This window comes from Eschrichtius robustus, chromosome 6 (assembly GCF_028021215.1).
Source record: "Eschrichtius robustus isolate mEscRob2 chromosome 6, mEscRob2.pri, whole genome shotgun sequence".
NCBI lineage: Eukaryota > Metazoa > Chordata > Mammalia > Artiodactyla > Eschrichtiidae > Eschrichtius > Eschrichtius robustus.
In genome coordinates, this window is record NC_090829.1 from 63111109 (window position 1) to 63126191 (window position 15083).

The 15083-nt window shown below is 44.2% G+C and overlaps 2 protein-coding genes across 2 annotated transcripts in view; one reads left to right on the plus strand and one right to left on the minus strand.

Moving 5' to 3' along the window:
* Window positions 1–15083, minus strand: part of ABCC5 (ATP binding cassette subfamily C member 5) — a 203767-nt gene that overhangs the window by 88932 nt on the left and 99752 nt on the right. The window lies entirely within an intron of this gene.
* Window positions 9234–14163, plus strand: LOC137765653 (5-hydroxytryptamine receptor 3C-like). Its single transcript, XM_068545432.1, is given in 11 exon segments — window positions 9234–9300; window positions 10492–10658; window positions 11032–11076; window positions 11542–11651; window positions 11905–12050; window positions 12234–12394; window positions 13191–13220; window positions 13223–13393; window positions 13395–13407; window positions 13588–13829; window positions 13942–14163. Coding segments are annotated over 11 exon segments (1374 nt in total).

A 15083-nucleotide genomic window follows, 5' to 3' on the forward strand; every position in this document is an offset into this window, starting at 1 on the left:
ACTTTCAAACATTTAGAAGAAAATGTGAAATATCTATGTGAACGTAGGAGTAGAAAAGAACTTCTTAAACAAGATACAGAAACAAATTAATAAAGGAAAGTTTGATAAATTTGTACTATATTAAAATTTAAACTTCTATATAAGATGCCATAGAGTACAAAAATAAACCACAAATTATAACTGATGAAGTTTTTAATACAGAATATACAAATAATTTCTACAACTCAATAAGAAATGGTAAATAATAGGAAAATTGGCAAATGACGTGAACAGACAGTTCACAAAAAGAAAACTCAAGCAGCCACTCAAAGATGAAAAGACACCCAGGGAGATTAGCTCAAGATGGTGAAGTAGAAGGACGTGGGCTCACCCTTTCTTACGTAAACACCAGAATCACAACCAACTGCTGAACAGCCATAGACAAAAAGCTGGAACCTACCAAAAAAGATATTCTACATCCAAAGGCAAAGAAGAAGCCACAACAAGGTGGTAGGAGGGGCGAAATCGCAATAAAATCAAATCTCATACCCGTCAGGTGGGTGACCCACAAACTGGAAAACAATTATACCACAGAAGTTCTCCCACTGGAGTGAAAGTTCTGAGCCCCACGTCAGGCTTCTCAGCCTGGGGGTCTGGCGACGGGAGGAGGAGGCCCCAGAGAATTTAGCTTGGAAGGCCAGCGGGGTTGGTTTTTTTAAAAATAAATTTATATATTTTATTTTATTTATTTTTGGCTGCATCGGGTCTTCCTTGCTGCGCGCAGGTTTTCTCTAGGTGCGGCGAGCAGGGGCTACTCTTCGTTGTGTTGCGCAGGCTTCTCACTGCGGTGGCTTCTCTTGTTGTGGAACGTGGGCTCTAGGCGCGCGGGCTTCAGTAGTTGTGGCACATGGGCTTCAGTAGTTGCGGCACGCGGGCTCTAGAGTGCAGGCTCAGTAGTCGTGGCGCACGGGCTTAGTTGCTTCCCGGCATGTGGGATCTTCCCGGACCAGGGCTCGAACCCATGTCCCCTGCATTGGCAGGCAGATTCTTAACCACTGCACTACCAGGGAAGCCCCACATGTGTGTTTAAAAATGTAAAGCCAGGCTTGGGCACGATCAACAACAAATTTGAGGTGTAATTACTTCTGGTTTGGAAGGAGGAGAATAAGATCAGAGAAGGATACACAAAGGGCTTCATCTGTTTCTGTAATATTTTAGTTCTTTAAGAAACGACTTTGGGCTTCCCTGGTGTGCAGTGGTTAAGAATCCGCCCGCCAATGCAGGGGACACGGGTTCGAGGCCTGGTCCAGGAAGATCCCATGTGCAGCAGAGCAACTAAGCCCGTGCGCCACAACTGCTGAGCATGCACTCTAGAGTCCGTGAGCCACAACTACTGAGCCCGCATGCCACAACTAGTGAAGCCTGCGCGCCTAGAGCCCATGCTTCGCAACAAGAGAAGTAACTGCAGTGAGAAGCCCACGCACCCCAACGAAGAGTGGCCCCCACTCACTGCAGCTAGAGAAAGCCTGCGCGCAGCAACGAAGCCCCAATGCAGCCAAAAATAAATAAATTTTTTAAAAAAGAAATGACTTGAATGGACCTAGAAATTATCATACTAAGTGAAGTAAGTAAGAGAAAGACAAATATCATATGATATCACTGATATGTGGAATCTTAAAAAATGATACAAATGAACTTATTTACTAAACAGAAACAGCCTCACAGACATAGAAAACAAACTTATGGTTACCAAAGGGGAAAGGCGGGGGGAGGGATAAATTAGGAGTTTGGGATTAACAGATACACACTACAGGGGCTTCCCTGGTGGCACAGTGGTTAAGAATCCGCCTGCCAATGCAGGGGACACGGGTTCGAGCCCTGGTCCGGGAAGATCCCACATGCTGCGGAGCAAGCCCGTGCGCCACAACTACTGAGCCTGCGCTCTAGAGCCCACGATCCACAACTACTGAGCCCACATGCCTAGAGCCCGTGCTCCGCAACAAGAGAAGCCACTGCAATGAGAAGCCTGCGCACCATAACAAAGAGTAGCCCCCACTCGCCGCAACTAGAGAAAGCCCGCGTGCAGCAACGAAGACCCAACGCAGCCAAAAATAAATAAATTTTAAAAAAAACAAACATACACACTACAATATATAAAATAGATAAACAACAAGGACCTACTATATAGCACAGGCAACTATATTCAATATCTTGTAATAACCTATAATGGAAAAGAATCTGAAAAAGAACAAATATATATATTATATATATTATATGCATATATATATATATATATATATATATATATAGCTGAATCACTTTCCTGTACACCAGAAACTAACACAACATTGTAAATCAACTATACATCAATTTGTAAAAATGACTTATAAATGTTAAAATTTAACAAAGCTTGGCAGTGGGTACACAGGTGCTTCTAAAATCATTTGCTGTACTTTTGGGTAGCCTTTAAGTATTTCATAATAAAAAAGTTTTAGTATCATAAGAACAAACCATTTCTCCTCTCAGTGGGGATATGTTCAATTTAACAGAAAAATCTTGAGGATTTATATAGATATAGATATATAAATGTAGATATAGGTATAGATATATAGATATATATCTACTGAGAATTCCTTAAGCACCTCTGGCCACCTGGTGGGATAAGAAAAACCTTTTTCAGCACACCTCAAGCCACCTTTCCAAGGCATACTGGTACTTCCAACCATGCTTCAAACATTGTAGTACCCAAAAGCTGCATATCTGATACCTTCATATAAAATAAAAATCTTCAAAAATCTCCCTGAATACTTCAAAAATAGGTTTTTAAAAAATGAATGAGCACTATACAACCCTGGTTCAACATCTCAATACACCATGGTACTACCTCGGCCTGTCCAAGGATAGCCTGGGCCAAAGACTTAACTTATTTACATGGTATTAATCGCAAAGCATCCCCTCCTTGAAGTGTATTTATGTTGTGAAGTGTTTTGGGGCGGAGGCTGATATTCTCCAACCTTCAGGCAAGGGGCTGGAGAATCTATGTTGCAATGCAGAATTGTTAAATATATTTATGTTGTGTAAGGTACTCAATATACTCATTTATTCAATATTTGATAGAGATACAATGGAGTTAAAACAGACAAGTTTCCTGCCCTCATGGGGTTTAGAGTCCTGGATAAACATTAATCCAAATTTAAACTATAACTATGGTATGTACCAGAAAAGAAAGGTTTGTGTTACATCTGAAGAATAGTAGGAGTTAGCGCAGTGAAGATGGTGGAAGTGAGCAGAGGAGAGAGCTCTCCAAGCAGAGGGAACAACAAAGGCCGGGCAGTGGGAGAAGGAAGGGAAGGTCTCCAAAGGTAGACCATGTTATAGGTCTTTAGAGTAAGAGCAAAAACCGACCATTGCAAGGTTTTAAAAGGTGAATGGGTTAAGGGTTGAGAAATCAAATTTACATTTTGCAAACTTCCCTGAGGCCGGCAGACTGGAGAAAGAATTAGAGACAGCTAGAATGGAAGAGAAGAGTCAAGCTAGCAGTGACTATCATCATCCAGGATGGTGGATTGGACTAGAACTGTGGTGGAAAAGATGGAGAGAAGTGGGCAGACTCATGAGAAATTTAAGAGGTCAAATGGACAAACGTTGATGGATTAGATACTGTGGGATGAGAAAGAGAGGTGTCATGGGTAACAGCTTGGTTTCTGGTTGCAGAACTGGATGGACGGTGGTCCCATTCATTGATATAAGAAATGCTCTAGGGGCTTCCCTGGTGGCGCAGTGGTTGAGAATCTGCCTGCCAATGCAGGGGACACGGGTTCGAGCCCTGGTCTGGGAAGATCCCACATGCCGCGGAGCGGCTAGGCCCATGAGCCACAACTACTGAGCCTGCCCGTCTGGAGCCTGTGCTCCGCAACAAGAGAGGCCGCGATAGGGAGAGGCCCGCGCACCGCGATGAAGAGTGGCCCCCGCTTGCTGCAACTAGAGAAAGCCCTCGCACAGAAATGAAGACCCAACAAAAGACATAAATAAATAAATAAAATTAAAATTTTTTTTTAATTAAAAAAAAAAAAAAGAAATGCTCTACTCCAGCAGCCCCCCGACACCCTCCTCTACCCAGCTTGTCAGGAGCTAATGTCAAGTGTGATCACCCCACATCTGCTGTGACACTCCTGAATTCTTCTGCCAGTTATAAAAACAAAACTTCTCTTTTGCAGATCAATTTTGCAATGAAAGTCATTTTCATGGAATAAGACTTTAAAAAAAATTAGTTAATAAATGGAATCTTTTATTTAACATCATGGTAACAATATAGTGCAACAGAATAACGCACCTCTTTAATGGTCTCAGGCAAATTAGGAAAGAAGAGAAGAGGATTTAAGATGTAAACAATGCTGAATGAAAGCCAAATAACATCATAGCATGTTATAGAGACAAAGGTTTCACAGAATTTTTAAGAGAGAACTGCGCGGGAGAAGCTGAGTGCTCACAGAGTACACAGTGGTATAGGCATGTTATGATAAGTCATATCACATATTCACCTTATGAAGGAAAGAATTACACACTCCCCACCTTTGCAGTAATAACCTCCTAAGTTCATTAGCAGTAGGGGTAGTAGTTAGAATGAAATGAAGAATTGCTTTTCAAAAAATGTTTACGGGGCTTCCCTGGTGGCGCAGTGGTTGAGAATCTGCCTGCTAATGCAGGGGACACGGGTTCGAGCCCTGGTCTGGGAAGATCCCATATGCCGCGGAGCAACTAGGCCTGTGAGCCACAGCTGCTGAGCCTGCGCATCTGGAACCTGTGCTCCGCAACAAGAGAGGCCACAATGGTGAGAGGCCCGCACACCGCGATGAAGAGTGGCCCCGCTTGCCGCAACTAGAGAAAGCCCTAGCACAGAAACGAAGACCCAACATAGCAATCAATCAATCAATCAATCAATCTTTAAAAAAAAAAAAAAAAGTTTACGAACTCTTATATTGAGATGCACTATCAAATTGGCTCAACAAAATAACAGATAGGTGTTCCAAAAGCTAGCTCTGTATTATAAAGAGGGGGAAAATGACATCAATTATCTAATTTTAATAAAACAATATTATGCACTACATTAAATTAGTGTTGTGTTGATTCTGTAGTCTTGTATGTAATAAGTTGTAAATTTATTTTAATTTTATAGTGCTATGAGAACTATAAAGGATATAAGGACTTTATACATGGTTTTATGAATATACATATTTAAGTAATATTATAATATAAATAATTTAGGTCAACATCAGGGGTTTAGGAGAATTGTTTCCCTTAAAAGAGGTCTGAGACTTATTCAAGTTTGGGAAACACTGGGCTATGAAATTAAACCAAACTTGAGCTTGGTGTACAAGACCTGTGATCTGGACCCACGTTATACTACAGTTTCATTTCCTGTCACTCTCCTACTCAAATATGAGGTCCTGATAACACTGTAATTTCCACGTTTTTACTCTAGCTGTTCCCTCCACCCAGAACAATCATCTAAATCTACTCAGCTCAAATAACAAGCATCACAATTTATAGACAGGCCTTGGGATTTTACTCCTCCCAGAATGACAATTAAGGATTACTTACTCAAGCGAACAAAAGAATGCAGTATGTCTAACATCTCTAATGGTAAAATGTGCATGAGGGATTTTCCCACGTTGTGAAGTATTGACTGGGTACCTGTCAGGTCACAGACAAGAGGCAACAGGATCCCACTAAGCCGGAGAAGACAGAACCAATAGTCCAGCCAAGATGGAGGCTTCTCACTAGAACAGGCCTAGACAAATTGGAAGAGTGGTCGCTCCCAGTCATCCCCCAGAGCTTCTCAGGTGTGTTGCTTTATAAATACGGGCTTTTGATCAGAAGAAGAGATAAACAACTTTGGTCTACATTGGTGATAACCTTTCTGGCATGAATGTCAGTCCAGAAAAATTTAAAACTGATGCAGGCTGTGTGTATTTTTCACTCAAAATAATTCACTTATTGAATTCCATGAGGAAAAACTATACACTGTTGAAACACAAATTATATACATTATTGATTGCAAGACCACCAATGAGAAAAATCAACATTGCCCTTCTACTAAAATGTTACTGTCTGAGCATATTTGAGAGGTAACAATACCAAAGAATGTTTTTAAACTCTCATCTTAAAATTAGATCTAGGTGGATAACATATGGCCGGCAGCTGGTAAGCCATTGATCTAAAGGAAAAGAAAGAAAAAAAAGATTCCTCCTTGAGGCAGTCTAAGTTTATATTGCTCAGGAATTCAGAAACAGCTTGAAATTGGTATCTATTTACCTTTTATTTGTTTGTGGGTTCTTACAGTTCTAATCAAAATTCAGGTTTAAAATACTTATCTAAAGAAAAAGCACTTACCTCGTTTATTTTTTAAATTTCTTTTCTTTTTAAATTTATTTATTATTTATTTATTTATTATTTTTGGCTGCGTTGGGTCTTCGTTGCTGCGCACGAGTTTTCTCTAGTTGCAGCAAGCGGGGGCTACTCTTTGTTGCAGTGCGCGGGCTTCTCATTGCAGTGGCTTCTCGTTGCGGAGCACCGGCTCTAGACGCGCAGGCTTCAGTAGCTGTGGCTCGCGGACTTCAGTAGTTGTGGCTCGCGGGCTCTAGAGCACAGGCTCAGTAGTTGTGGCGCACAGGCTTAGTTGCTCCGCGGCATGTGGGATCTTCCCGGACCAGGGCTCGGACCCCTGTCCCCTACATTGGCAGGAAGATTCTTAACCACTGCGCCTCCAGGGAAGCCATATTTTTTAAATTTCTTGATTTATTTATGCATATGCTGAAGCATTCTATACTCTATCTGTAGCAAGTCCAAGACAAAATTTTCAGGTTTTCTTTCTTCTAGATTTACGCTATTTACCTAAAGCAGTGTTTCACAAAAATATCCGTGGAGTACTAGTCCTGCAAGATATTCTGAGAAAAAGAAATTTCCAAAAGTCAACTACATTTGGGAAATTATATACATGATATTCAAATCACATTAACATTTTAGTTAAATACTCTGAGAAATCCTACAGTAATAAAACCTGTTTCTCCTTGATTTTTTAAAATAAATTTATTTATTTTATTTATTTATTTTTGGCTGCGTTGGGTCTTCGTTGCTGTGCGCGGGCTTTCTCTAGTTGCGGCGAGCGGGGGCTACTCTCCGTTGCAGTGCACGGGCTTCTCATTGCAGTGGCTTCTCTTGCTGCAGAGCACAGGCTCTAGGCACGTGGGCTTCAGTAGTTGTGGCACGCAGGCTTCAGTAGTTGTGGCTCGCGGGCTCTAGAGCACAGGCTCAGTAGTTGTGGCACACAGGCTTAGTTGCTCCTCGGCATGTGGGATCTTCCCGGACCAGGGCTCGAACCCGTGTCCCCTGCATTGGCAGGCAGATTCTTAACCACTGCGCCACCAAGGAAGCCCTGTTTCTGCTTGTTTAATTCAGCATTTCTCAGACTTATTTGAACTTGAACAATGAAAAAAAGTTTTTCAGAAAAGCATTGAACATCCTGTAGAACTAGGGTTCTGCAGAAAATGCTTTGAGAAATGCTGATCCAAAGGAATCTTTTAGAAAAGAAAAAATAAATAAATAAACTTCCTGAAGGGGAAAGAATTCTCAAAAGATGAAGAGTGGTGCTAAGGAGAGTGGAGGGAGGGTCCTTGTCAGTATGCAGCTGAGTGAAGCTGAGAGAAAACACTTTTCTGCTCATGGGAACTGGGGTTAATTCCGTCTACTCAGACATTCTAAGTCCAGAAGATTCCATTCAGCTGAAGCAACCTGAACGACCTTGAGAGAGTGAGGATAACAATAACAACTACTCTTACTGCCATTTTTAATATTATTGCTGCTCCAATTCATTAGCTGCTTAGGATGGGACAGGCAACGTACAAATATTACCTCCAACCACATAAAACTCCTGCGTGACAGGTCTTATCGTCTCAATCTTAGAGAGGAGGAAACTGAGGCAGAGAGAGGGTGACATGATTCTAATAGAAACAGGATTTGGCCTTAGACCTTTCTTACTGTCTCATACCAACTAGTCTGAAAAGCTTCTTCACTGAAGCAACCTCTCTCTTGGCTTTCCTAGCCACTGATGACACTTCCTGGGGCCTTCCCTAACAGAAATCATTCTAGAATAAAACAGGTTAAACAACTGATGACTCTGGCCCACTTTCCCATATGTCTGGTTTCCACCAGGAACCAAATATCTGCACGTTTTAAATCTGACAAGACCCGTGATCACCTAGGCATGGCACGGTATTTTGAAATTACTTCTTAAGGCCCTTTAAGAATCAAACAAGAAAATTAATCTTAACACTCAAAGGCAAACTTAAACACCAACCAAGGCCAAGCAGGTAACATAAATGAGGGGAGCTGGTCAGGAATAAGACAATAGTTGGTGACAGAAACTGTGATGATCTAGAGACAAATATTCTGCATCCAAAGGGCTTAACCACTTCTTAGCTTTGGCAGAAAGCATTGTTGTCAAGCAGAAATGTGAGCCCAGTACTGCTTGATCTTATTTTTCAAACAAAGCCAGAAACAGTTTTTACATGAAATCTCCCAATTTTTAAAATGTTGACAACTAACTAATTTCCTAAAAACACTAGCAGGGCCAAAAACAACATGAATTTGCAGGCTGATTGGTCATGACCTCATAAAGCAACTTCTACTGAAAACTCTGTGATCTCCCCTCCACCCCACCCCCTCCTCCAGTATACCTGGGTCCAAATTGCTTTTGACACACGCAAAAAATAAAAAGTTAAGACTTGCCAGTACAGAAGTCATATTTAAAACCTCAGAGTCTGAAGTTGATTATATAAAAGGAGACCCCCGCCCTCTGCAATTTTTTTGAAAGATGGCAGCAGGGTTAAAATAAGTACGTGTGCCACTTGAAGGCAATAGAGTCATTTTGTGCCTTTCCTATGGTGCATTATATGCCAGAGTGACTCTAAAGTATGAGGAAGCCATTAGCACTGCTCCAGTGACCAAATATTTTTTCTTCCTCCTCTCCAAACTGATTTGTCAGATTACTTTTGGAGACCAGGTTCAGGTCTAGTTAGGGCATGGGGTGGGGTAGTCCTCCATGATATTCTGTTGTCACTGGGGGTGCTCATTAGAGAGATGGCTAACGCTACCTGACACCTGAATTATTCAAAGCTAAGGCTTGAGGTGTGGCCTATGGTCTTTTAAGGTCAACATCATCACTAAGTCCCCAGAGAAGAGCCAAGGAGAGGAAGATGGAAAGAGGTTGGCTCCATGGGGAAGGATTCCTCCTCTGCCTCATTCTCCACCTGCTGCTTCAAGGTAAGATGGGACAAGAGCAAGAGCACAGCATCCATATAACTTCTGGGAAACAGAGAAACCAGGCTAATTTTTATTTCTAGACAGTCAATGACTGGGTGTTCATTTTGGTAAAAATGGAAACTCATGACACTGACAGCTTTGTAGCTCTTTCTAGGGTCCTAAACAGTTAGTTGACGCCTCTGTTAATCTATTTCTCCACTCCCCATACATCTATGGGCCTCTTCCCTTTCCCCATGTCATTCTCTTTCCAGGCATATAATCTACCCCACAGTTTCTGGGTATCGACTGACATTGAGAAGAAGAAAATTCTTTCTCAGTTCCCTTAAGCAAATGAAAAGAAAGATGCCAAGGGGAAGGAGGTAGAAGAGAAGATCTGTTGTGAAAGAGGGAAACTTTTTCAGTACAATTTTCCCAGTCTAGAGTAATTTCTTGTTCATTATTGAGAATAAGCAATGAGGGATAGGACAACATCAAGGATAGGACAACATCAGAGACAGATAAAAACAGACTCGACCAGAAGATGTTACCACATCTTCTCTGTGGGCACATACATTCTCTGTTTCTGCCCCACAAAGTATGACAAGAAAAGGTTTGGGTATAAGATGGGTATCAAGGAACTCTTTTTAAGATAGTCTCAGTGGTGATGAGTCCTGAGTTTTAGAAGAGAACAATTACAGCACAAAGCAAGGACACAATATATACCATTAAACTGAAAACTGAGTTCCTTCTTTAAGGAGTTCCTTCCTTAAGGTCCCACAGATTGCTCACTACCTACCTGATTATTTCTCTCATCATTAATTCATGACCATCTATGCCCTGTTCATATAGTGAGGAGAAGAACTGTGATTGCAAAATCTGTCACTGACATTCACCCAAATGGCTCAAGGACAAAGGTTTGTGGTGAGATTGTTAAAAACACAACAGGACACTAAAAAGTTGTGGTCAGGACTGAGTTTGCATACACATTTAGACAAGTTTTGCATAGAGAGAGAGACAGTGGAATTGAGGATGGAGCCCTGACTCAGCTCACCTCATCAACTTCCACCATTTGCATACCAGCCCAGCCCAAGCTCCCTGGTCCAGGAAGGAGGAGTCCAGACATTTCTCCCATGACCCCTGTTGTCTCTCTGTGCAGAAACACTTCCCAGACCCCAGTGCTGGCACTCCTTTCACAGTCTCTGCTCTCTACAGGAAGAGGAGACAATTTCACCATCAACTGCTCAGGATTCGACCAGCATGGGGTGGATCCTGCTGCCTTCCAAGCAGTGTTTGACAGGAAGGCCTTCCGTCCAGTCACCAACTTCAGCATCCCCACTCATGTCCACATCTCCTTCACCCTGTCTGCCAACCTGGAAGTAGTAAGTCCTGACCCAACTCTGTAATGGTCTAGTGGTGGGCAGTGGGTTCCCTGACTGGATTTTGTAAAATTAAAAGCTCAGTCTATGGGGTAGGGAGGAATGACAGGGAATGCCACAGTGACATCACTGCAGGTAAAAGCTCTCCTTTTTTGGGAATACGCCACAGGAAACATGATCCCAATGGACTCTCATACTGGTGCTTTCACTTACATTTCTCATGTACCCTGGATTATATGACCTACCATTTTTAGTGGCTTATGAAAAATATCATAATTGCCACACAGAACAGCCTTGGAAGTGAGTAAGAGGTGGGTGGTGGCACTGGACCTGACTTCATAAAACTAATGATCCTGGATGAAAATTGTTTTTCCAGGATGCACATCTTCAACTGATGACATCATTCCTGTGGCTAAATGTGGTAAGATAGACTCAGTTTCCCCTTTGTTATGGTACCTCTCTTTTTCCACTCCAGGGTCCAACTTCACAGATTAAAATAGATAAAGCTGAGAATACCCACAAATTAGACAAATTCATACAGAACCAGCCAATAATGAAAACATAAAACTTCCTGATTATTCTGCCGGTTTAAGGAGGGCAGAGATGGGGCTCAGGGAGCAAGTGGCATAAACCAAGGTCATGGAAGCCAATACTTAAGTGGCTCCAACCCAGGGACTCCAAAGCCAAGCTCAAGGTCTCCCTTGAGACAACTGAGGGAGAAATGGAAGCAAGTAAAACTTTGTCAGTGACATTGTGACAGCTGTCACCAGAGAGAGGGTGGGAGAGTAAAGAAATGAGTAAAAAAAGGGATGTAAAGTGCAAGAGACAGAGGAAGACTAAGACCAGTTCCCACCCCCTGTTTGTCCCACACCACGGTTTCCTCTAGATGTGGTACAATCCATTCCTTAGGTGGAACCCAGTGGAATGTGGGGGCATCAGGAAGCTGAGCGTGGCAGCTGAGAACCTGTGGCTTCCAGATATCTTCATTGAGGAGTTGTGAGTATCGGGGCTGAAAAAAGCAAGAAGGAGACCATATCTCCAGGGAAGAGCATGAGTAACCAATAGGGGCCACGCAAAGACTCACCTTAGAAAGGAGCAGCGTCTGAAACCCCCAAAACATGGCAATAGGTGGAAGGGGGACGTCAGATGAGTGGGGCTGGAGCACAGGAATGGGTGACCTGAGAGAGGAAGAAGGCCAAGTCTGATGGGGAACCCACAGCACTCACCTCCCTGTCCTTCTCACACACAGCATGGATATGGCTGATGTCAGCAGTGATGATCACATCGAATACAGTAAACCAATGCAGGTGACCAGCATCTGCAACCTGGACATCGTCTACTTCCCCTTTGATGAACAGAACTGCACCCTCACCTCCAGCGCTTTCATCTACACAGGTGAGTGAGGCTCACATGTTGAGAGCTAGAGAAAGGGTTTGGGAAGAAGAGGACAGAAAGCTGGGAACAGTGAGGGAATCTCACCGAAAGGGGTGTGAAAGCTAAGTGGTAAGGAATCCAACAGTGTGGGCAAAGGGGTTGGGAGCGCTGGGGGAAGCTGAGTTGCCTGGATCTCCTTTGCAGTGCAGAACATGGTGTTGGGCATGGAGCAGGACGTGCAGGAGATTTTGAAAACATCACAGAACGTCGTTTGGAGCAAGGGGGAACGGGTACTTCAGGGTATCCATCAAAGAATGATGAAGATGACTGTGGGCACCAGTGAGTATGACCAAATCATCTTCTATGTGAGCTCAGGGGCCCTGGATGAGATCTTCTCCTTAGATGCATAGCTTATGTCCTCCACCAGAATGTAAGCTCTCCCACGAGAAAATAAGCTCCACAGGGACAGAAATTGTTATCGCTTTTCTCACTGATAAATCTCCAGTACCTAAAACAGTACCTGGCACTCAGTAAATATTGATTGAATGGATCCTCCCCGAGGAAGAAACAAAGCTCCCATGGCAGTGATTTATAGTGAGCATGAACCTCCGCCCCCTGCCAGGGCTATCAGAACTTTTTGGAGGGCAGGAATTTTTATATTTATTTTTTAAAAGAGGTGGTGGAAAAATTATGAAACACTGTCTTAGGGATATTATGATTCCAAATCCTGGTGACCCCAAAATGTCTGCTCTGTCTTGTTTTCCCTCCCCCTGGTTTTAAATGTCCACCAGCAAAGTCACTAGAGATTAGACCTTGATGAGGAAAGCAAGCAGAAATACAATGCACACAATACCTAAGAATCTGGTCCCTCGATTCTGCAAAGAGCACATTGGTAGTAATAAAAATTTAGGTGGAGAAAGTTGAACTTTGGGCCAAGAAGGAATGAGATACATTTCCATGGTAAGCAGCACGGTAGAATCAAACCATGGAAAGGCAGTGTGGTGATTAAGATGGCTTTGCTGGAGAGGCAAGACAGAGAAAGGGACTTGAGGTAATGTTTCCTTACTAGAAAGTAAGGAGCAAATCTCAACTCTTGCTTTTAACTGGCTTGGCAGCCTCCCAGGCTTCTCCTCAGTTGCCTCCCTCTCTCCTCCCCACCAGGTGACCATCAGGCGCAGGCGCAGCCTCTGGTGCCCAGAGTCATAAGCCTCCTGGTGCCCAGTAGCTTTCTGATAGCCATCGATGCCCTCAGCTTCTACCTGCCAGCAGAAAGCGAGAGCTATGCCCCATTCAAGATGACACTCCTGATGGGCTACAACGTCTTCCTGCTCATGACGTTGAATGACTTACTCCCTGCCAGTGGCATCCCCTCTCATCAGTACGGCCCCTCCCTCCATCAGGAGAAGAAAAGCAAGGTGGGGGGTGGAGTGGAGAGAGGGACGAATGAAACCAGGTCAGAGTAAAAAGAGATCCTGCAAATGGGCCCTCCGGGAAAAGAGGAAACAAGAAGTCCCTGGCTGGTGCCTCTGGCCCTCAGGCAGGCCCAACTTCCCTCCAGGTGTCTACCTTGCCCTGTGTCTGTCACTGATGGTGGTCAGCCTGCTGGAGACCATCTTCATCACCTACCTGCTGCACCTGGCCACCACCCAGCCCCCACCCAGGCCTCGCTGGCTCCGTTCCCTGCTTCTACACTGCACCAGCCCAAGGAAACACTGCCCTGCTGCGCCCCAGAAGGGAAACACGGGCCTGGGCCTCAGCCCTGCCCACCTGCCTGGGGAGGGAAATCAGCACTGCCCACGCGTCCTCTCCCATCACCTCCCCTTCTCTGCTCCCGCCTCCTTCCTGCCCCCACAACCCCCCAGCTGACCTTGGCAGCCCACAGCTGAGTCTCTGTCTCTCCGCAGGTGTGAAGGAGCCCGTGGAGTTGGTGGGGAAGGTGCCAGGTCCCAGAGAGGCAGAGCTAAATGGGTGCCCTGGGTCAGCGAGGGCCCAGCAGGAAGACGAGGCTCAGAAGCAGCACTCGGTCAGCCTGTGGCTGCAGCTCAGCCACATGACGGACACCCTGCTCTTCCGCCTCTGCCTGCTCTTCCCGGCCCCCTCCGTCGTCACGGTCATCATCCTCTGGGACACCTAGGCAGATGCCCACCTGCAAGCTCCAGGCAAGAGCTTCTCTTGCCTCCAGGAACCAGCCAGGCTCTCATCCCTGTCCAAATCCCACCTTACAGCCCTGGCAATCACCTTGTTTTCAACCCAGCCCTTCTGTTCAGTTTCAGACCAGACCTGAATGGTCTCCTAAGCTCTCCTGAGTCAGGTCCTTGCTCCTGCACGCCATCAGCTCCCCTCAGCCCTCCCACGAGTCCTGCCTGCCTGGCTCCTCAGGATTCAGGTTCTTGGAATACTTCCTTGATCGAATCTCCTCCAATAAACCCCTTTGCAGAAAGCACTGGCTCTTCTCTGCAGTATATTATAGTTTCAAAACCCTTGAGGTTGAGGGTCTTCTTGCAGAAACTTCTTATTACCAAAGTAAGAAGGATTTTCTTGTTTGTGTGTTTGTTTTTCAAGTCTATTAGACAACATGTGAAAGTGGGGAGAGGGGAGAGAAGAGGCCAAAATCTATTACAAGGAATTATAATGAAATAAGGATTACCCTCCTAAATCCAGTTTTCCCAGATTCAAGCTTCAGAAATTAATAATGTGCCAGAACGGGGCATCTCTTGTTTAAAGAGTGAAGCCTTTTGTCACAGCCTGACATATGACTCATTCATCATTAAACACTTAGAGTGTTAACATAATCCCGAATTCTGCTAACTGTCTGTGTTGCAATTAGAGTTGATCCATCCCTAACCATGCTAAGAAAAGAACACTGGGCCAAGGAGAGCACGTTTGAAAATGGCATCTGCTTTACTTGGGAGTAACACAAATGCCCCCATATGAACTGGAAAATTCCCCTTCCTGGCACTTGCCTTATCATTTTGAACGTCTTTGTCTCTTGGCCCATTATTTCCAATAGCTTCTTGGGGGAAGTGGAGACCCCACTGTATCACTGTACACCAG